The 22963-nt window shown below is 46.8% G+C and overlaps 1 protein-coding gene across 2 annotated transcripts; it reads right to left on the minus strand.

Annotated features, from left to right (window-relative positions):
- Positions 1-1483: 1483 nt before the first annotated feature.
- Positions 1484-13055, minus strand: HLX (H2.0 like homeobox). 2 transcript variants are annotated; one of them, XM_084828740.1, is made up of 4 exons: positions 12147-13055; positions 9376-9555; positions 8121-8305; positions 1484-3899 (listed from the first exon to the last, which is right to left on the minus strand). In XM_084828740.1, the coding sequence occupies exons 1-4, from the start codon at positions 12691-12693 to the stop codon at positions 3501-3503; spliced, it is 1311 nt and encodes a 436-aa protein (XP_084684866.1). In that variant the 5' UTR covers positions 12694-13055; the 3' UTR covers positions 1484-3500. The 2 variants fall into 2 exon arrangements, with proteins under 2 accessions (XP_084684866.1, XP_084684867.1); XM_084828741.1 differs by lacking the exon at positions 9376-9555 and having other exon boundaries at positions 1496-3899; positions 12147-12932.
- Positions 13056-22963: the final 9908 nt, after the last annotated feature.

Here is a 22963-nt window from a genome sequence, read left to right on the forward strand (position 1 = left end):
TACCTGACTAAGGAGACTAGAACCACACACTGGTAGACAATTCACAACTGCTTACAAAAGCCATCACCAAGAACAAGCTGCCTTTCACGGTCTTCTGCCACCCTCCAAATCTTCCAAAGTTACTGGTGAGAGGTGAAATAAGACCACCAACCAACAATCCTGTACCATGTCATGGTCACTGTTTCAGCTCACCTGCACCCGCCTTAGAGAAATGGTTATCTTTAAAAGCAGGGCAGCTAGTAAGACATATTCCAAAATCCATATACTTTACTTAGGCCAACTCAAAGACCACCAAAAATGTCTAAGCATTCCAGATCTTTCCGTCAGGCAAGATGTTACAAAAAGCCTGCTAGAGATCTCCAAAGTATGCACATTTTTGGTTATTTTTGAGTTAGCCTAATAAAGATACTACACTATATGGATATTGGAGGGGTTTTATGGCCAATTCAGCTGCCTTTGCTTTTTGGGAAGACCTAGTTCATTAAGCAGAACATCACCTGTTGCAAATCTAACAAGTTAAAACACACAATACAAATGTCAAGGATGCCACACATCCAGTCAACTGGAAATACGAACAGACCTTGCAACACAATTAAGAAACCACAAATCAGCACTCTTGACCAAAAGATATTGAGTAACCAATTTCAAAATATTTTAACGCTAATGGCCACAACCTGTCTGACTTTGAAATATTTCCTATAGAAATATTGCATGGGCCAGGAGGAAAAGAAAACTTGTGGATCCATGGACTCTTTTAACACTCCATGGTAGAGATGAGGAACATGCATCATCACTCACCCACACTGCTGTTCCATTGACTGAATCTGGAAGACAACACTTGCAGTGTAAACCGTCACATCTTTAAACAGAAGTAGGCCCCACTGTGTTCAATGGGGCTAACTCCATGGTGGGATTACAGCCTGGTTCACTTTCTAAAGCAATGTACAGGGAAGTGGACTGTGATATCTGCTTATCCTGTGTATTATGTGCAGAGAATGCAGCCTCAGTTCCTTTCTACCTGCTGATTTTTCTTCCATCGAAAGAAAACTCTTTAGTATTATTCCACCCCCCAAGTGTTCTTAAAACCTCCAGTTTAGCTCACAGCATTTATCTGAAATCCCAACTGTGTAACTAAAATAAGGGGACACTTGAAATGTTTAAGTAAACAGTTTTAGATACATCTCTGCTTCATCGTTCATTTATTTTTCATATATAATTACTTAGTGTTTGACAGTATCCTTCTAAGATCCAGCACCTACTTGTTAGCAGTGCTGTTTGTTCACTTTTAAGTCTGATGTATACATCTCTATGTGTATACACACAGAAGGGACAAAGTGCATTGTTTGGGGGGGTGGGGATGAGCTTTGTCCCATGGGTTAGATTTGTGAAAGAGCATTGAAATGCATGCTAAACATGTTTTCTCTGAAGTAAAATCCTATTCCCTTTTTGGTGGGGTTAACTTTCACATAAATAATCATGCTTAGAATTTCCATCTTATTTTAATTTCCAACAAATGGTTCAGTTATAATTATACCTTCCTCAGGGGTCCAACAATGGGGGGGGGGGGAACAGGGGCAAGCCTGCCTCCATCTGACCCCACCTATTTTGAGATTCATTTGTTTATAATCTAAGAGTGTTTATAATCTAAGATCTGGTGCTCTCCAGATCTTTTGGACTTCATCGCCCATCAGCCTCAGCCAGCATGGCCAATGGTTGCGGTTTGGGGGAATTATAGTCCAAAATATCTGAAAGACAGAGGGTTGCCTAGCCCTGGACTGCCATTGTTTTAAAATAATGAAGTCTGGGTGCTTTAATTGGACTCTGAAGCCTTATACCTCTGACCTAATATAAGTATATTTATTCAAAGATTATTTCCACTGAGTTCAAAGGCACATGGAGTCCATTCCTGTGAATTCAGAAGTCAGTCCCATGATGTTCAATTGGACTTACTCCACATGTGTGCAAACTAAGTGTGTAAACTAAGAGTGCAATCATATTCACACTTACCTATGATTGTCCCATTGAAAGTGGGATTTTCAAATAAACATGAGTGGGTTCTGGCTGTGAGTTTGCTTAGGAACTATACTTAAAATTGCCTGTGTGGTGTTACTTAGGCAGTAATCCCATAGAAATTTCCCTGGGAGTAAGACCCATTGAACTCAATGGGCCTTACTTCTCAGTAGACATGTATAGGGCCACACTGTTCTTATTTGATTTCAACTATTGGGAACCCACCTTTCCTTAGTTCAAAGCAGCTTCACATCAACCCTATTAAACCACAAGGCTGGATGGAAATAGGGCTGCCAACGGATTACGTTTGGGGGGTGATTGTTCCTGTGTTTTTCCATTTATTTTAATTACATTTAAATGTAGTTGTATATTACCAAGTCATTACTTTTATGAAGATAAAGGCAGAGGGTAGATTCTCTGTAATGTCAGATCATTTACAACTGACTACAGCTAAAAGTTCAAAATTCTTAGGGTGCAATCCCATCCATGTTTAGACAGAAAAAAAGTCCTACAATTCCCAGAAACTCCTAAACATGCATAGGATTGCACCCTTAGCAGGGAGGTCATTGTCTGCCCTATCAGCCATGGCTTTCTTAGATCATGTACTGAAACTTTGTCTAAAAGTTTCTCTCAAACTGATCAATTTCAGTCATTTTTAAAAATCAGTCACCTTAGGAAAGTAGTTCTGTTTGTCCCTTTTATACCCCACTGGGGGAAATTGGGGATGGAGGGTGGGGTTATCATTGTATCCTAATAGTCCTTCCCAAGCTGGACCAAACGATTTAGACTGCTCTCTCTCCTAACAAAAATAGACGTAACAAATTTAACGAACAATTTATTTACAGTCTACTTTTCTTTCCCTCTCCAGTGCAGTATTTCTTGGCCAGATTATACAAAGCAACACATTTGGCAAGGCATCAGAAGGGTAGGGAGTGGGCAATAAAACACTTCACATTGTGAATGGGCGCAGGCGGCGGCAGACTTGGTCGGATCGGGGGCTGGAGGAGTTAGAAAAAGGATGAAGACGCGGTTCTGCCGTTCCTTGACCTGAGGGGCTCCTCCACCAGAAGTCCTCTGCCAGTAACATGTGGAAGAGGCCTTCCCAGGGCTAGGTCTGTGGGTTCCCTTCGTTCTGTACAGAGCAACTTTTGAGACCCACAAGTTCGCCCTCCTCCCACAGCGCCGTAGATGCGGCCCACTCACTGTTGGGGGTTGATAAACCCACATTCTCCATAGTTGGACCCCCATTGTTGGACCTCAGACCCCACCTATAACAGATTGGTACCCCCACATCCACCCTCAGTTGCGAGGTTGTAGTTACCTCTGAACCCACCTCTCTCCACCGACAATAGGGGTCAGTGCCCAACATCCACCCGCAGTTAGGGGGTTGTGACTACTTCCCCAGTTCCCAGTTGGATGGGGGGAACGATCGCTTGGAGCCGGGGCTATTGGTGGCTTCCCAGCGTGGCTGGTACCCCTGGGGAAGGCAGTCACGGAGAGTCCCGCAGGCAAAAAGAAGGCTCGGGGCACCGCAGGGACTCTCTGCCTTGATCCAGACCCGTGGGAGCTGATGGTAGCTCCGGATGAACCGCAGTCTCCGATCCAGCCATGTGGTGCAGTCCCGGGCTGTGCCGCTGCAGGGGCTGGTCGGCGGTGGCCCCTACTTCTGTCCGTTCCGCATCGCTGCCAGGCTCCAGATCCAAGGATTCGGCCTCGCTGCTTTCGCTCTCGCCTTCAGAGCGGCTTGGGCTGCGCTCTGTCTCGCCCTCAGCCATCTGCGCAGGGCCCCCTGCCGCCTTCTCCGCTGGCTCCTTCTCTTTGTCCTTCTGCGCCTGCGCCTCCTTGGAGTGCCTCCACTTCATGCGCCGGTTCTGGAACCAGACTTTCACCTGCAAGGAGACACAGAGGAGATCCACGCTGAGCATCAGGTGACAGATGGGCCAAACTGCGACTCCAGTAGGATTTCCTCCACCCAATATAGGATCATTGGGGCTCCCACTTCCAACCCCCACCCAACAACATAAAATGAAGGATTTCATAATTCACATTTTAAGGAGTAAAACATGCTAGCCCTCATGGGCACAGGGGGTGGGGGACCATTTAGTATTTCAGGTGTAAATTCTGGAACTATAATAATATATTATATTTATTTTATTTTAGAAGGTAAATTTCTAGGCCTTATGAGTGTGAGAAAAAGGTTTTAAATGTTGTCATCTCTTCATACTCATAAACGTGTCTTAGGCTGCAATCCTATCCACATTTACCTAGGAGCAAATCTCATTAAACTCAATAGGACTTAATTCTCAGTAGATATGCATAGGATCGCACCCCAGGTTATGTCAGCTATACTAGATGTCTACTATCCGGGGAGATCCAAGCCGGTTCCTCCGCTTCTTTTCTGCAGTACAAAGCAAGTCTCTATATACCATCTTCCATGGCTGGCCACATCTTCGCCAGTCTCCTTGCTCCAAGGAACCGTGCCGCCTCCATTCTCCATCCCACCCCGCCCTCATGACTTTCCTTCTATCACAACTACCCATCACAGGGGACTTGATCCCGCTGCTGGGCAGATCTGGTGAAGAATGACCCACAAACTCTTTCCGCAGAAATATTTGGATGAAAGCGGACTGAAGTGGGGGGGGGGCGATCTGGAATAGATACACGCACTGGAAAGTCCAACGCTTATATCTGGTTTCCAAACAAAAACGACTGAGTGGCGATGGTTGGTGCTTTCAGAGGAGAAAGAATTATTATCTTGCCTTCCCTTATTTCGACCTTTCCTAATAACCACTTCACTTTCATTCCCTATATAATCTATGGATATGTGGACACATAAATAAAGTTGCCTTCGTGATTTTTCATCAGAGGCTCCCAGCAAAACCTAATTAAAGCATCCTTTAATATATTGTACAGGCTATCACAAAATGCAGAATAATTCTGCTAAAGCTACAGGGTGTGCAAAGGGCCTTATATTTTATTTTCCTAGTGATCCAGTCAGCCCATATCTGTGCCCCGTTGAAATCAGTGGGACCTACAGTTGAAGGTAAATAGGGCCAGGAACAGAGTGTTAATCTGACAGTGTTTGTTTTGGCAACGAGTGGGAATTCCCATTGAAATGTTCAATGGCATGGGAGCCGTTGCCGTTTATAGTTCTAACAACATTTATAATTCTACCAGGGTTGGGTGTACAAACTGGAGGAAGTTCCATTGAAAAAAAAATGTCTACCGGAACAGAATATATTATGCAGATAGCAGTATTTTTTCCATGCATGTATGCATAGAATAATACAAGGCCTAGACTGAGAGAGAGAGAGAGAGAGAGAGAGATCAAGTATTTTTAAACAAAATGGCCTGTTGAAATCCATATGTCTTCTCTGATTTTATGGCTATTCTATAGTTTTCCTCACTGGGATTTTTTTTAAAAAAACAAAACCCTGGCAAAATGGGACTTGAATAGAAATAATCTACCCTGATGACTGAGGGCTGCAGTCTTGACTTATACTTCATGTATAAGTACAACCGGTGGTAGCATTGTTCCCACTGATATCAAGGACATTATCAAACCAAAGTTAAGTACATTCAACCAAACCTCATTTATTTCAATGGGAGGCCAAGGTTGCAACTTACCCACTTATCTAGCAGTAAACCCATTCAACTCATTAGGACTTACTTCTGAGTAGGCATGTATAGGATAGTGCTGTCAAGCACATGAACAATACAAACATACATATATATATATATATATGTATGTATAATCACACACTCAAAAGTAGATAGGTCCCAATGAGTTCAGTAAGGCTAGCTCTTAGGTAAATAAGAGAGTAGCTTAATGCTCCGACTGAAATTAATGGGGCTGGAGAGTGCTAACCTGGGCTAGATCATGTCTGAGATGTCTTCCTTATTCATGAGTGTTTTGCAGGGTGGGGGAGATTATATCATATATCCATCTATTGGGTAGCCGTATCTAGTGTGCACTGACCGCAGTCCAACACAAAGTTTTAAGTAGATTTAAGTGGGTTTAAATCTGTATTAGATAGGTCCCACTATATATAATACAACTATACGGCCTAAGTCTGTATATGATTACTTGGAAGAAAGTGCCACCATCTTCAGTAGGGTATACCCTGGATTCAAAGTAAATGGATTAAATATTATAGCTATGTACCCCAATCCTGCTAAATTTAGTCTCATGACTTTCAGTGCTAACTGCAGTGCCTTCCTGTACATGTTTATTCAGAAGTAACTCTCATTGACTTCTGAAAACTAACTTAAGCATGATTGGGGCCAATTTTATGTACTGCCAGCCTAATCCTTTAGAAAAAGATAAGAGTATCTCTTATCTCTTACTCTTAGAAAAAGAGTTATCTTAAGTTGGTGTGAGTGACAATCTATGCAACTTCCTTAGGCTTTGATAGAAGCATGAGAGAGGCATTAAATTATATTTCCTCAACGCTAAGCGTGCAGATACACACAACTATATAGGATATTTTCTGTAATTATATGCTGTCACATATAATATTATCATACTATAAAATAGATTCTATCGTCAGGGAGAAATTCTCTCTCTCTTCCTCTCTTTTTATGGGATATCATTCCAAACCGAGATTTATATACTGATATTTTTTCCTCCCTTACACTCAATAATAAGGGGGCTGGGAAAGTCTTTTGAGACATCACACGTACAAGAAGAACATCCTTTAGTCCGGCTGGCTGGAATTTTCCACCGCGACGTCTTCAGAATTGCTCAGGTGAAAAACCTAAAAGCTTTCCTTCCGGTCTCAAAAGCAGGGCGTCCCTTCTTATAAGACCTTACACACATACACACGCGGAATTTATGAACATGAAAGGAAGAAAAACGCAGGAAATCTGGATTCCTTCTTTCCTTTCTCTATCCGCCCCTTTACCGCGGAAGGCCAGACCTAGCCCTGTGTGCAGAAGCATCCCGCGCTTATCTGGAGCCGGCCTGGATTCTTTTGCGCCGTTCACTTTGCTGCGGGGGGTGGGGAGAGGGGGCCCGGCCCGGCCCGGCCCGGCCTCCGCAGTCGCATTTCACAAGCCAGACCGAGCCCACCGCCTCGTCGCGTCTTGACTCGTGTTTCCTCCCGGGGCTACACTTGAGTTATTCAGCGTCCCGGATCCTCATCTCCCCTCCCAGCCAATGTCGTCCTTTCTTGCTGGCATTTTCCGCTGGCAGCCAGAACAAACACGCTCTGGGTGTAACTGACATAAATCTCGGGGTTAACTTATGGGCCCTTTTCCCCTCCGCTCAGCTCAGTCAATCGACGTGTTATTCACTGCATTACTAAGCACGAAGCAATGTGGAAACATCTCCCATCAGCACTGCAATCCTTTACAAGGTTGGCGAGAGGACAAGCGGCCCTTCAAGCTGCGCTTTCCTCTCCCAGTCACGCTGCCCCCAATGCTGCCTTAGCTTCCCCCCGCCCCCCTGCCCAACACCCCGTCTTAAACCGTCCCGGGCATGTCTCTTTGGCGATAGGGTCTACTCAATGCAATGGGAGTTAGTCTCGAGTAAGTGTGCACAGGAGCGCGGCCTTAACTGCAAGCGGCTCGGGGCAGGCTCCTGCGCCGGTTTGAGCTCACAGAACAACAAAGACCGTTTCACGGAAAGGCTAACGGACGTAAGGCTACAGCCCTATACACATTGCCGTGAGAGTCAATCCAGTTGAAGTGGGGTGGGGGGCTTACTTCGGATTAGACATGCACAGAATCGGATTGTTATTGTAGTACAGCTTCAGCGGACTAGACTAAAAGCCACTTTGTCAGGTGTGCTCCAGTCCAGGAAAACGTATGTCCACTAAATCAGGTGCCACAAGGCACGTGTGCGCGCGCGCGCGCCCGCCCGCGTGTACGTTTGCTGTAACAGATGAACACCACTTCCCTTCTGGAATTCGCTCTGCATAAGCAAAACTCCACGTTGTTGGTAGCAGTGGTAGTAGCAAGAAATTACTACTGATAGCGACGATGCTGGGATTTAAAGCAGCTCGCCCTACGGAAATGTGCTCGCGGGAAGCCTGCGCGGGGAATGCCTCCGCTGCGCCCGGGGCTGCCGAGGGAGCGGCCTGAGGGGGGTCGGAGACCGCGGCGCTTACTTGAGCGTCTGTGAGTCCTAGCATGGCGGCCAACTGCTTTCTGTCCGGCTTGGTGACGTATTTCTGGATTTCGAAGCGCTTCTCCAACCCTTTCCTTTGGAGATTGGAAAACACCGCCCGGGACCACGACCGCTTCCGTTTGTAGGTCTGCGGCAGCGTGTCCTTCGTGAGCACCGCGTAAGGACCTGGGGGGTGAGCAAAGCGAGAGAGGCGAATTTAGCGTCCGGACGCGCAGCAGCCGAGGCCCTTGGGCCGCCCACGCGTGAGGCGGCGAAGCCCATTCGGTGGGGGCTGCCTTGAAACCCGGTCCAGCCTTTAGGATCCGGATGCTTGCTAATAATAGATCCATTGACCTCTTAGGGAAAGCCCTGACAACGCGTTTCACGTGTTTGCAAGCTCACACTTTGGGGCTGCTGCTGGTTTTATATGAACTCACTCCGCCACCCGTATCGTGCCTTGAATGATTTAGGTCTTTTTTTTCTCTTTGTTGGAGAGTGTTACTCTTTGGAGATTAAGTCTACTCAGCATGCCCACTTCCTACCTCCCCAAAGATCCCCATTCACTGATTCTCCCTGAAAGGTGAGTCGCCCGTGAACCCTCGACTTCCCAAACTTCTGCTACACCTCTTTGCAGTGTTCGCACCCGGTGGACTCCACGGGAACTTCGCTCCAAGCGTAATTATCCCAGGGAGGGAGCCATTTAGATAAGGCCGAGAGGGCAAACTCCTGCCTGCTTTCTCACTAGCCCGCCCATGATCACGCTTCAGGGTTCCCTGTATGTCTTTTCTTCTCCCTTCTACACTGGATCCTAAGTACGCAGAACGGGCTGAAAATTCACCACCGGGGAAAACGGTTAATGGCGCCCAGTCCATACTGCGATCCTAAGAACGTTTGCTTGGAAGTAAGCTCTGTTGAAGCTAAGGGTGTGGTTAGGATCAGGCGTTGGGGATCCTGATCGAAAACCCCTCCCCCGAGCCCTGGGCAGGTTTACTCGGAAGTAAGCCCCACCGAATCCCAGGGTCCTTACCCCCAAGTAAGGGTGCGTAGGACCGCAATCCTGGAAAAAGGGTGCGTAGGACCGCAATCTGGCCTTCTCCAAGCGGGCGGCCTCCACGTGTGTTTGGCTACAACCCCCATTATCCCCAGAGTTGTCGTCCGACTCATCCGGAGGGCGCCGAGTTGTATGACACCCGGGAAGCGGCGGAGGTGGATTGACCCGTGCCAGGGCTGGATTTAAAAGAGGCGTGGGGTTGTACCTGGAAAAGTGTCTTGAAACTGGTGCTGCACTGAATTCCTTGGGGTTGTGTTTAAGGGCCCCAGGACCCCGGAGCTCTCGTTAATGGGTTCTAGAGACGCGAAGAACTGGCCGGCCGGAGGCTGCAAGGCGGGGACATGAACCCCGCTTGGGCGGCTGGTGGTTAATAAGGAGGTCAGATCTGTGGGCACAGGAACAAGGAAAGCTCTGTTACGCGGCGCGAGGAAAGGCGCAGGGCGCTCCTGCTGCGACTGACAGACAGCCCGACCCCTGCAGAGGCGCGTTACTCTTAGAAGGAAGCCTGCGGGCAGCAGGACCCGGTGGGCTTGCAAGGGACGCTGCTGTGGCGAGGCTCACGGGGGGCCCACTGAGTGCAGTGGCCTTTCCTCCCAGGGATGTATGCCCAGGATCGCAGCCTTCAGCTGCCGCCTTCCTCCGCGCCCTCTCGCAGCGCGCTGTTCCAGAGATGTGACTGGGAAGGAGCGAGCTCCCATTCATTATAATGGAACGTCCGCTTTCAGGGCAGGCTGCAATCCTCGCGCGCCGCTGACTTGGGAGCCCGCTTGAGAGCAATGGGGCTGCCGGCCGGGTCAAGCTGGTTTAGGCTGGGGATTTGGGGGACTTCGGTTTGCAATCTCCAACCCTTTTTCTGTAGGGTAAGTTAACACCCCCACTCCTTTTTTAGATCTGCCCCGGAGTAAGGACGCTTTGCCTTGCAGCCTCAGAAACCACACGTGGAACGGAAAGAAGCGCGGCCTTCGCTTCCCAAATGAAGCCCTTCAGACCTTGAGCTATCCTGCCCCTTGCTCGCCCAGGTCTAGGGACACCGGGGGCAGGGAGGAAGACGCAAAGGAGGACTGGGGAGTTAGGGCGGAGGTTGCAAGCTAAGATTATTTGCGAAGGGAGACGCTTTACAGTCAAGGGCGGTAAGCACGCGTCTTCCCTCACCCCATGCAAAAGTTCTCTTTAGCCTTTGTACTTCGTATCCCAACCAAGGACAGAAAAAGACCAGTCATTTATTTTATTTCTACTGACGCGTCTTTGACCGCCGGATCCAGCACCCTCTTAACCCGACATTCTTAGACTGACGTCCAAAGGGGCTCACGAACTAATTTACTTGGCAGATGAGTTCCCTTGGGATCCGGAGTTCTTTCAGCCAAGCGCCTTTAGGATTTGGGGCCCAACGGGTTCTGATCCTGTTCGATTAGCCGTGTGGCGGATCAGGCGCTGTTCCCACAGAACAAACACTCGATCACAAAGATCAACCCAAAACAATCAAAAGCAAAGCAAACAAAAAAAAAAATGAAGGAAAAAAAAATGGTGGAAGGCGACTGCGAACCACCCTCGGAATTAAATCGTTGACTTGTTTTCCAAAACAAGAAGTGAAACCATCTTGCCTACATATTTATTATATTTTAATCCGTGGGAATATTTAGGACTGACTGCGAACGGATATCGTTTTCATCCCGAGCCACAGGCCTGCTTACTAGAGTGATGGTCATGGGATGAATTTGCCCTCAGGGTCACTTTCTCTTCTCTCGCAGCCTGACCCACGACCTGGAAGATGACGCCAAAGGCGTGCGAGGCCATCCTACGAATGTTTACTCAGAAGTAAGCCCCACTGTCGAGTTCAATGGGACTTCCTCCCAGGGTTTCGAGATCGAAGAAGAGGCCTAGAATGGACGGCCGATTTCGCCACACGCATTTCAAAGGGCCGTGGGCTCAGCTCCGCCTGAACGGCAGATGTCGAAATCAACGGGGCTTACTTCCAAGGAAATACGCTGCGGACGGGACGCTAGGCTGAATTTCCTCCCGGCTTTTTCTGACACTTCTAGGGCGCAATGCTGTCCATGTTTAGGCCGAAAAAAGCCCTCCAACTCCCAGCGTTCCCCACCCTGAGGCAATCCAGTTGCTCAACTGCTCACTCGTTCCGTTGAGCCAGAGAAACAACGCGCCGCCGGGCTCCTTCCCCCGCCCCACAAGGTCTGCGTTTTAAAGTCAGTTAAAAAGGATCGCGGTGAAACCTGCGTCTCGCCTACCGTGATGAAAGACTGAGGACTGGACAACAATGCAGGAGCTGACGAAGCCTAGCAAAACGGACCCTTCTCCTTATCAGAGGATTCACTGCTTCTCTCCCCCCCCCCCTCCCCACACACACACACCCGGCGTTCTAGCTGTAGGGGAGCTTCAATTTCAGTAGCTGAATCTTCCGGAGTTTTGAATTATGGAAGTTAGAACTAATCACACTTTAAGCAGATAAATAGATCGCACAACCCTTCCGGAGGTTTGTGCATCAATTTCATTGAAATTCGTGGCGTTTGCCTCTCTGACAATGGGTACCCAATGTTAGTCTTGCTTAGAGTAGACCCATTTAAATGAAGGGAACTTAAGTTGGTCATGACTAACCTATGTCATTCGCTTCAATAGGTCTACTCTATGTAGGATTAACATTGGGTACTACCCCATAAACACGCGCGCGCGTGCACACACCATAGATAAACACGGCCTGGTGCCCTCCAGAAGTGTTGGACTACAACTCCCATAATGGGGGATGCTGGGATTTGTCGTCCAACGGCTCTGGAGAGCGCCAGGTCGGGAAAGCCTGAATCAGCACAACCGACTAATTCTGCTTAGGCTCCATGGGAATGAATGAGGCTTCCCTGTCTATCCACACGACCACAACAACCCTTTCCCTTTCCGGCCGCACATTCAATAGGGCAACTTAAATTCGGGGGAGGGGGGATTTCCAAACGCCAGCCCGGCTTTCTCTACCTCTCAGCGTGCTGCTTTCCCTGAGTTTCGGGTCAAACTCGGCGGATAAAATGCGATCAATCCCGAATTTCAAGTCTTTGCTGGAAGGGGCGGGAGCCGAGCCAGGAGGCTGGGTCTGGTGGTTTTGCCCTCTGCTCGGGGTTGACGCGCCTCCGCTGGGGCCTCCGGCGGGAGAGCGCTGGTGATGAGGGTGGTGGTAACTGGCCGAGAGAGGCGAGAGCCTGGCCGGGAAGGCGACCGGCGTGTCCGGGGCCACCAGGGGGGTCGGCCTCAGCGGGGATGCCGCGGCGTGGAACTGCGCGTGGGCATGGACGGCCCCCAAGTGGGCGGCCAGGTTGGACGAGGGGCCCCCGGGCAGGCCGTCCGCAGCCGACGCCTCCCCCGCGGCCGCGTGCAGAATGTCCGCGATGCAGAAAGACGGCTTCTTGAGCCCCGGGGGATCCAGGGAGAAGCAGCCGCCGGCGCCCGGGCCCGCCGGAGTGCAATACGCCGCCGACCACAGGCTGAAGTTGGACGCGTAAAAGGGGGCCAGTCCGGCCGTGTACATCCTGACTGGTCCGGCGGGCGGCCGCCCCGCTCCCGGCTGGGCCCGCAGAGGCGGCTGCTCGCGACGCGCAGCCCGAGGCAGGCAGCGATCGCCCGTCGCCGGCCCGCCAGCCAGCCGCGCTCGACTCCTTCCCCAGCCAGCCAAGCCTGGAGAGAGCTCAGCGCAGCGCTGCCTCCCGGCCTCCTGGGCGCATCGCCGGAGGCGAAACGGGGCCGCGCAGCGCTCGAGCCAGCCGCGGGAAAGACAGGCGCGTCAAACAAAATAACAACAACCAAACACACACACGCCCCAGAAACTCCCCTTTCGGGGGGGGGGGGGAGAAAATGAACAGCATCCACCCGCCCACACCGCTCGGGCGACGCGACTTCCCAAAACTTTTTTTTTTTTTGGTCAAACGCACGTAAAGCCCAAAAGCTTGTCCTGGCCGTTGATTGGGTAAGAAGTAACCAATCGGAGCACCGGAGGTGTGGCCGAGAAAGGAAGGAGGGAGGGAGGACCGCGTGCCACGCCTCCGCCCCGCCCACAAGGTTGCGGCGCTCCCCGGCCGCGCGCAAGTGATGCCCTTTCGGGGCTCTCGTTCTCCCTGGGTCGCCCTCGGTTCTGAGGATACCTCCTAGGCGAAGTCAGGGTCTCGCTCAAAAGCCCGCTTCCAACGGCTCCGCTCTGTCAAAGGGCGGCGAGGCACGCCTGTACGTCAAAGGCAGGGCTGTGGGGCAGTCTCCGAATCCCCACCTCTTCTTTCACTACCGCTTCCGAACGGTACTTGAAGAATCCGGATTCACTTCGTGTTCTTCCACCGTCCGTTCAAGGAGGAAGTGAGAGGGAGGAGACCTCACTCCGGCCTTTGGGTGTTCCAAGGAACGGGCCTCTCCTTTCACAATTAATTATAAAGTCTCGAGGCTGCGGTCCTCCCTTACCTGGGAGTAAGTCCCATTGAACTCATAGGCATGTATAGGATTGCACTGTGAGTGTGTATGCTGGGGGCGTTAAAGGTCTGTTGCAGTGTTTTGTCCGCCGCTTTCTGAAAATGGAAGGCGTTTTTGAGTTCTGGAGTCACAATGTTTGCATTCAAAGGTTCAGTCCCTCACCTCTCCGGATAGGGCTGGGAAAAGCTGTCCGAAACTTTAGAGAGCCGCTGCTGCACGGTGCAAATAGTACTGAGCTAGGTAGACCAATGGTTTGATTCTGTCTGAGGCAAGTGCCTATGAGGTACGATGAAAAGAACACATCGTGACTTTAAAAGAAAAAAGTGTTAAAATATATGGCAAAGCCCTCATTTATAAACAATAAAAAGAGGGAGGTTTCGCACAAATACACTTACTGGCTTCAGAATTTCTTACACAAGAAAAATATATTTGGGATGTATTTGATCCAGATAGGTGAGCTTTGAGGGGTGTATAATAATAAAAAAAAAAATACGCACCTGCAGCCCGATCCTATGCATACTTACTCAGAAGTCCCATTGTGTTCAGCTGGGCTTGTTTCCAAGTAAGTATACCTAGGACCGCACTCTTACTAGAAATAACGAAGAGTCTCGTGGTAGCTTAAAGACTAAACTTTCGTGGATAGAAATGGGCAGCATCCACAAAAGCTTCTGCCGGAATAAATGTGTGCGTCTTTGTTCTTTTTGCTGCAACGGACTACCTTTTAGAAACCTTAGTAAAATATGCAATATGTTTAGGACACCATCCATCCGAAGCTGTGGTCCAGGAGGTTCAATGGGAGAGAGTTCATCAATGTTGACCTCTCCCATTCAAACGAGTGGATATTTTAAAGTGCTGGACCGTGCCCTTATTTTACTAACACCATCCACAGCTATGCAGTACTGTAGTATGCTTACTGTAAATCCAGCTTCCAGTCAAGCCGAAATATTTCCAAGCATAGTGAAGGGACTAAGCTGGTCAGAAATACTAAAACAGGGTACTTCACTGACATGGAGATTATACCGACTTGATAATTCACAGAAAATATTTTAATTACATTAAAATAAAATCAGGTTTACGTCTGCCACTGGAAATACAGACAAACGGATAAGGCTACTCAGTATTAACGTGTGCATACGAATGAGGCAGAGACAGGAATTGCAGTCGCCTTGACCACTTGGACATTGATCATTTTTGTATATCAACAGCCCTATCCTAAAGAGGCTGCTTGGAAATAAAATGGGTCTATTAATTTCAGCAGAATTTATCTTAAGACCTTGAAGATCTGGTGGAAGGTAATTAAAGACATTTACATTTCTAGATTTTTTTTTTAAATGGCTGAATGTTGAAGGAAAACGACAAGATTTTTCCACGAGCTTGTAGAAAAGTAAACATAAGGCAAAAACCAGCCCGTGCATGTGTGTTGTGGTTTTTAAAAAGTCCACTGATTCCATAGGACAGTTCGCCTCATCCTTCATTCTCTCACTGACATCAGTGGGATTTAAATGGCTGTAGCTATCGTTAGCCGGTGCTGACACTTAAAAAAAAAAAAAAAGCATTGTTACTATGTCACGAGGATAGGCTGACTGGCTCGGAACCACCAGTAGCCTCGATTCTGTTCCTGTTATTCAAGTGGCTTGCTAACGCAGGAAAGGCGTCCGGCTGGCAGAATAGAACAGCATCTCTAGATGCCATTGCGAATATCAGGCACTGAGAAGACATATCCTAGCATAAAAAATATTTCTCAAAAGTCATTATTTGATTTTTAATTTTCACCTGTCAAAAGCACAGAATTTATGTTGCTGGATTGCTAACAAATTCATCCTTGTCCCTAGGCTGTTAATTTCCCTTGGCATACAATCCGCATCTGAATGGAACCGGAGTTCTTGGGTAGCGCCCAATGTCAGTTTTACTTAGAGTAGTAAATGAAAGGGACTAACTTAGGTCCCATTCATTTTAATGGCTCTACTCTAAGTAGGGCTGACATTGGAGACAACTGCTTTTTTATTTCTTTAAAATTCTTTTTAGGCCTCCCTCGAAGGTAAACCCCTCTCGAGGCACCTACAGGATTTTAAAAACATACAGAAATATACAGATAGGCAATAAATATACTATAAAATACTATAAGACACTCAGGAAAACAAACCAGGTTCAACTTCTATTCCTCTAAACGCAACGGAGTTCAACTGACCCTCTAACTTCAATTTACCTTTTCTCTATGAGATTGAGATTTTATCGTATGTACACTTCTCTGAGAGGGCCCTTTAATTCTGTGGGATTTACTTCAGAGTAAGGGTGCGCTGGATACCCTGCAAAGGTGTGTGCGTTTTTCCTTTGCTAGAAAGAATCGGAATGATGCTCAATTTAATGCGCAGAATGAGGCACAATAATGAATACTTTTCATTAGTCCGAGGGATATATTTCACCTCTCGACAGCTAGAAGAGAAAAACTGGTTGTAGTTTTTGAAGATGCGGGTGGCGTCTTACCTCTGATCAAGTGATTCCACTTGCTTGCTAGTCTGTTATAGACGCTCTCAGTCTCAAATTCACAAGGAATGGTTACTCGGATGGTATAATCTCGGAAGATAGACAGACAGACAACGAACATCGAGTCCTCCTTGAAAAACATTTTAATACGAAGCAACTTCGCCACCAGCCCCTTTTCGCACCTCGACCCCAACCGCGGGCTGCTCGATCTCAGCGGAACTGCCCAGCTGCCACCAAAGCCCGAACCAAAGCATCCAAGGGCTGCGAATTCGGGAGCAAGAGAACGGCAAAGTAGCTCTCTGTATTAAAAACATATTCTTCACAAAGACATACGTAGGAAAACGTCGCCTTCGAAAGTCCCGGCATATGAATTATAACAGGGAGGATTTAAGACGGATTAGCCCTCTCCAAACCCTGTTAAAATGAAACAAGAGGCTTTTCGAGGAATCCTAAATATAAATCCCAGCGAATCGGTGGGCTTTACTTCCAAGAATACGTGGTTAGGTTTGAATGAGTTCGTGTTGGATTAGTAACCCAGTCCTACGTGTATTTATTTGGAAGTAAATACGACTGTAGTACATTGGATTTACTTCATGTAAAAGTTTATGATCTGAGCAACTAAAGTATAGGGAAATGATCCAGCCAAAGTGATGCACGTTGGAATTCCATATGATTTCATGACAGAGTTAAGCTTGTAGACTCAACGGTTTCCCACTGCAATCAAAAGTGATTCAGGCTCCAATCCAAACCCATTAAACTTAATGAGACTTACTTCTGAGTAGACATTGTAGGATTGTAGTGTTAGGCTACAATCCTATACATGTAAAGTATGTATGGTACACACACTTACTTGGCAGTAAGTCCCATTGAACTAAATGGGACTTAATTCTGAGTAGACATACATAAGATTGCACTGAGACACTTTGGATCACATCTTAAGTACTCCAGTTTATCCAGACTGGAGATTGGATTGAATTGCTTCGTCCTCCTCCACGATTATCAACGGAAGATTTGCCAATGGGATGTAAAGCACTTTATTAAAAAAAAAAAAAAAAACCCCGAAAACATTATAAAAGCTTAATTCGCTACTGACTGCAGGAAATTGGGTGGATTTTAAATAGTAAAAACAACTCTATTTTTGAGACTGTGTATGGGATGAAAAGGCAGAGGTCAAACAAATTTTGACCCACATGAGCACATTTGTCATTCTAGTAAAATCATTACCAACAACAAAAAGCAAGTACTACTAGAATTCGTTGGCCATAATGGTGTTTATTTGTCATGTTTCCATAAAACTCCACATTCAATTCTAAAGCCATTTTGCTTAGAATTATGATTAATAATGAGGATTTGCTTCCAGGTAAACGTGTTTGGATTAGGAGGTAAAGTTCCAAGTTGCAACTCAACTGAAATCGATTTAAAGCCAAGGTCTTCTGGACCGTGAATTACTTGTCAGTTATTAATCTGTTTTGTGTGGACTGATGCTATTGTTTTGTCTAGAAGGAGTAAAACCACCCAAACAGGTGAAATTAAACTCCCTCTGAAAAATCACTGGGTCTAAAATAAAATTACATTTTTGAATTGGGTCCCACATTCTACTTGGAAAACTCCCACCAGTCCTGATATGAGCTTCTCACCTCCCAGCCATTGGCAGGTCCTTTAAAATGAAAACACAAAAAAAATGAAAATCCTTTTGTCCTCTTTTAGTCACCTCCATGCTCAAAAGGAAACTGATCTGCAACCGAAGGTTTGTATGTATTGGATAATGAGGAGGAGGGGGAAGGGACACATTTTGGATAAAGGAACAGAAAGATGCAGAGACAGAGAGAGAGAGAGAGAGAGAGAAATGCACGATCAGCTTTTAAATGTCTAAGGATATCTAAAAATAACCCTATAGGAAATACTCTCCCAAATATGTTACAATAAAGAGTTTGACCTAGGCCTGGGCCTCATCATGCCTTGTGGAACGGGCCAGGGGAATGCTGCAAAGGGTGGTTCTTGGCTGGGAAGGAACCATATGTTATTTTTAAAAGACCTCCGAGGACTCTATGCGACCCACCCACAACCACCCAATACCTCGTTTCTGTCCAGAGAACAGCAAAAAGGTAGCAACCTTCACCCAGAATCTGGTAGGAAAGGAAGTACTGCTGTCTTCTTTACAGGGCACATAATTTAACTTGTAGAATTCATTGCTGATCTCAGTTAAGTTTGGTAGCTTTTAAAAGCATAGTTGTTGTTGTTGTTGTTATATATATAGTGGTACCAATGTGGACAAATTTGTGGTGGGTGTGTCCACCCACTGCCACCAACTATGATAATTAAATAGAGCTTGCATGGACATCCACAGTGTACCTCTAGATACTTGAGACTGAAGATAAACAACAGTAACTGCTCAGCACTTTCTCTGTCTGTTTGTGAGAATCCTGGCCATTCACTGATGGAAGCAGAAGGGTGGATTACAGCGCAATCCTATACATGTCTATTCGAAAAAACATCCCACTGAGATCAGTGGGACTTATTCCCAGGTAAGTGTGCATAAGATTGCTCCTTTGAACTTAGTGGTTCTGTTCCCAAGTACTTAAACTTGAGTTTAGAGTTTAAGTCCCAAGTACTTAAACTCTATCTCCTTGGACCTAAACCAATACATTCTGATCTCTAGACACACTTGCAGCCTGATCCTAGGTGTGTTTCTTGGAAGAAAACAAACAAACAAAGTTCACTAAGTTTAAGGGGACTCTCTTGCAAATATACATAGAATTTCCAGAGGGGTAGCCAGTGGTGGCTGGTGCCCACTGGGGCTGGTGGGGCAAGAGAGTAGGTCAGGTCATGGTAGGTGGAGCCAAGGGGTCATGTATGAGGTAGCCATGTTAGTCTGTTGCAGCAAAAACAACCAAGAGTTTTGTGACAATGTAAGGACTAACAGAAAGTATTTGTGGGTTTTTAAGATACACAGAACTGCAGCCTTGGGATTCATTGATCCCTTGTGGGACGGGTAACCCAGTGATCTGATCCTGTTTAAATATTTACTCTGGGCTTACTTTTCAACTCTTGTAAGTGTGCACATTTACAAATGATCTGTTTATGAGTGGTTTCATTCATCTGCTGGCTGAAACTGGTTTAACTCAAACCGGGCTGGGGTGGTTGTTAGAGTGCTGGGCTAGGATCAGAGAGACCCAAGTTCAAATCTTTGCTCAGCCACAAAGCTTACTGGGTAACATGGGGCCAGTCACTGTCTTTCAGCATAACCTACCTAACAGAATTGCTGTGAGGATAAAAATTAGGTGAGAAACTGTGTTGAGCTTCTTGGAAGAAAGGCAGATATAAATGTAATAAATAAATACAATTGATAGTTTCAAGGTTGTGAATCGAGCTGTGACTGCTGGGGCATAAATTTTCATTGTGGGAAAGCAAATTATTCTGGTCACACCGGGGCATTTAGTAAAGAAAGAGGGGCAACAATTGCCTTTGGTGGGGGGTGGGGATGCCATTCATATTCTGATCAGCAGGAACATGAAGAGAATAATTGTCAGAACTTTTCCATTCGATTTTTTCCTCTCCTACTGCCACAATGATGGCAAGCAACATTTGGTGAGAGGCTATCGTATGTAATCTGAGAACCATCCTTGCCTCAACTTTGTTGTTGTTCAGTCAGTCGTTAAGTTGTGTCCGACTCTTCGTGACCCCATGGACCATAGCACGCCAGGCCTTCCTGTCCTGCGCTCTCTCCCGGAGCGTGCTCAAGTTCGTATTCATTGCATCCGTGATGCTATCTAGCCATCTCATCCTCTGCCGTCCCCTTCTCCTTTTGCCTTCAGTCTTTCCCAGCATCAGGGTCTTTTCCAGGGAGTTTTCTCTTCGCATTAGGTGGCCAAAATATTGGAGCTTCAGCTTCAGTATCTGTCCTTCCAATGAGCAGTCGGGGTTTATTTCCTCTAGGATTGACTGATTTGACCTCCTTGCAGTCCAGGGGACTCGTAAGAGTCTTCTCCAGCACCACAGTTCGAAAGCATCAATTCTTCGGCACTCAGCCTTCCTTATAGTCCAGCTCTCACAGCCATACATTACTACTGGGAAAACCATAGCTTTGATTAGACGGACCTTTGTCGGCAAGGTGATGTCTCTGCTTCTTACTGTGCTGTCTAGGTTGGCCATAGCTTTCCTCCCAAGGAGCAAGTGTCTTTTAATTTCATGGCTACAGTCACCATCTGCGGTGATCTTGAAGCCCAGGAAAGTAAAATCTGTCACTGCTTCCATTTCTTCCCCTTCTATACGCCAGGAAGTGATGGGGCCAGATGCCATGATCTTAGTTTTTTTAATGTTAAGTTTCAAACCAGCTTTTGCACTCTCCACTTTCACCCTCAACAAGAGGCTCTTGAGATCCTCTTCACTTTCTGCCATTAGGGTGGTATCATCTGCGTATCTGAGGTTGTTGATAATTCTCCCGGCAATCTTAATTCTGACCTGTGATTCATCCAGCCCGGCGTTTCTCATGATGTACTCTGCATATAAGTTAAATAAGCAGGGTGACAATATGCAGCCTTGTCGTACTCCTTTCCCAATTTTGAACCACTCGGTTGCTCCATGTCCGGTTCTTACTGTTGCTTCTTGACCCTCGTACAGGTTTCTCAGGAGACAGGTAAGGTGGTCTGGTACTCCCATCTCTTTAAGAATTTGCCACAGTTTGTTGTGATCCACACAATCAAAGGCTTTATCATAGTCAATGAAGCAGAAAGAGATGCTTTTCTGGAATTCTCTTGCTTTCTCCATGATGCAGCGAAAGTTGGCGATTTGATCTCTAGTTCCTCTGCCTCTTCGAAACCCAGCTTGTACTTCCGGTAGTTCTCGGTTCGCATACAGCTGAAGCCTAGCTTGTAGGATTTTGAGCATCAACTTGCTGGCATGTGAAATGAGCACAACTGTGTGGTAGTTTGAACACTCTTTGGCATTGCCCTTCTTTGGAATTGGAATGTAAACTGACCTCTTCCAGTCTTGTGGCCACTGTTGAGTGTTCCAAATTTGTTGGCATATTGAGTGCAGCACTTTAACAGCATCATCTTTTAGGATTTTAAATAGCTCAGCTGGAATACTGTCATCTCCACTAGCTTTGTTGTTAGTAACGCTTCCTAAGGCCCACTTGACTTCACTCTCGAGGATGTCCAGCTCAAGTTCAGTGAGCGCACTATCATGGCTATCAGGGACATTCAGATCTTTCCTGTATAGTTCTTCTGTGTATTCTTGCCACCTCTTCTTAATCTCATCTGCTTCTGTGAGGTCCCTGCCTTCTTTGTCCTTTATCATGCCCGTCTTTGCACAAAACGTTCCCTTGATATCTCCGATTTTCTTGAAAAGATCTCTAGTCTTTCGCATTCTATTGTTTTCCTTGATTTCTTTGCATTGTTCATGTAAGAAGGCCTTCTTGTCTCTCCTTGCTATTCTCTGGAACTCTGCATTCAGTTGGATATATCTTCCCCTTTCTCCCTTGCTTTTCGCTTCCCTTCTTTCCTCAGTTACTTGTAAAGCCTCATCAGACAGCCACTTGGCTTTCTTGCATTCCTTTTTCTTTGGGATGGATTTTGTTGCTGCCTCCTGAACAATGTTACGGACCTCCGTCCATAGTTCCTCAGGCACTCTGTCTATCAGGCTTAATCCCTGAAATCTATTCCTCACCTCCACTGTATATTCATAAGGGATATAATTTAGGTCATACCTGAATGGTTTAGTGGTTTTCCCTATGTTCTTCAATTTAAGCCGAAATTTTGCAACAAGAAGCTCATGATCTGAGCCACAGTCAGCTCAAGGCTTGTTTTTACTCACTATATGGAGCTTCTCCATCTTTGGCTGCAAAGGACATAATCAATCTGATTTTGATATTGACCATCTGGTGATGTCCATGTGTAGAGTCACCTCTTGTGCTGTTGGAAAAGAGTGCTTGCTATGATCAGCATGTTCTCTTGGCAAAACTCTATTAGCCTTTGTCCTGCTTCATTTTGTACACCAAGGCCTGTTATCCCGGTGATTTCTTGACTTCCTACTTTAGCATTCCAATCCCCTATGATGAAGAGGACATCTTTTTTTGGTGTTAGTTCTAGAAGGTGTTGTAGGTCTTCATAGAACCAATCAACCTCAGCTTCTTTGGCATCAGTGGTTGGGGCATAGACTTGAATTACTGTGATGTTGAATGGTTTGCCTTGGATTCGTACTGAGATCATTCTATCATTTGAGATTGTACCCCAGTACTGCTTTTCCCACCCTTTTGTTGACTATGAGTGCTACTCCATTTCTTCTAAGGGATTCTTGCCCACAGTAGTAGATATGATGGCCACCTGAATTAAATTCGCCCATGCTTGTCCATTTTAGTTCGCTGATTCCCAAGATGTCGATGTTCAATCTTGCCATCTCATGTTTGACCACCTCCAGCTTACCTTGATTCATTGATCTTACATGCCAGGTTCCTAAACAATATTGTTCTTTACAGCATCGGACTTTCTTTTCACCACCAGACACATCCACAGCTGAGTGTCCTTTCGGCTTTGGCCCAGCCGCTTCACTCTTTCTGGCGCTACTTGGAAAGACCCTCTGCTCTTCCCCAGTAGTATATTGGACACCTTCCGACCTGAGGGGCTCATCTTTCAGCGTCATCTCTTTTAGCCTTGTGATACGTTCCATGGGGTTTTCTTGGCAAGAATACTGGAGTGGGTTGCCATTTCCTTCTCCAGTGGACCACATTTTGTCAGAACTCTCCACCATGACCTGTCCGTCTTGGGTGGCCCTGCACGGCATAGCTTATGGCTTCACTGAGTTACGCAAGCCCCTTCGCCACAACAAGGCAGTGATCCATGAAGGGGCAGTGATCCATGAAG

This window comes from Heloderma suspectum, chromosome 1 (assembly GCF_057233095.1).
Source record: "Heloderma suspectum isolate Gila_16-S chromosome 1, 16-S_ref, whole genome shotgun sequence".
NCBI classification, from domain to species: domain Eukaryota; kingdom Metazoa; phylum Chordata; class Lepidosauria; order Squamata; family Helodermatidae; genus Heloderma; species Heloderma suspectum.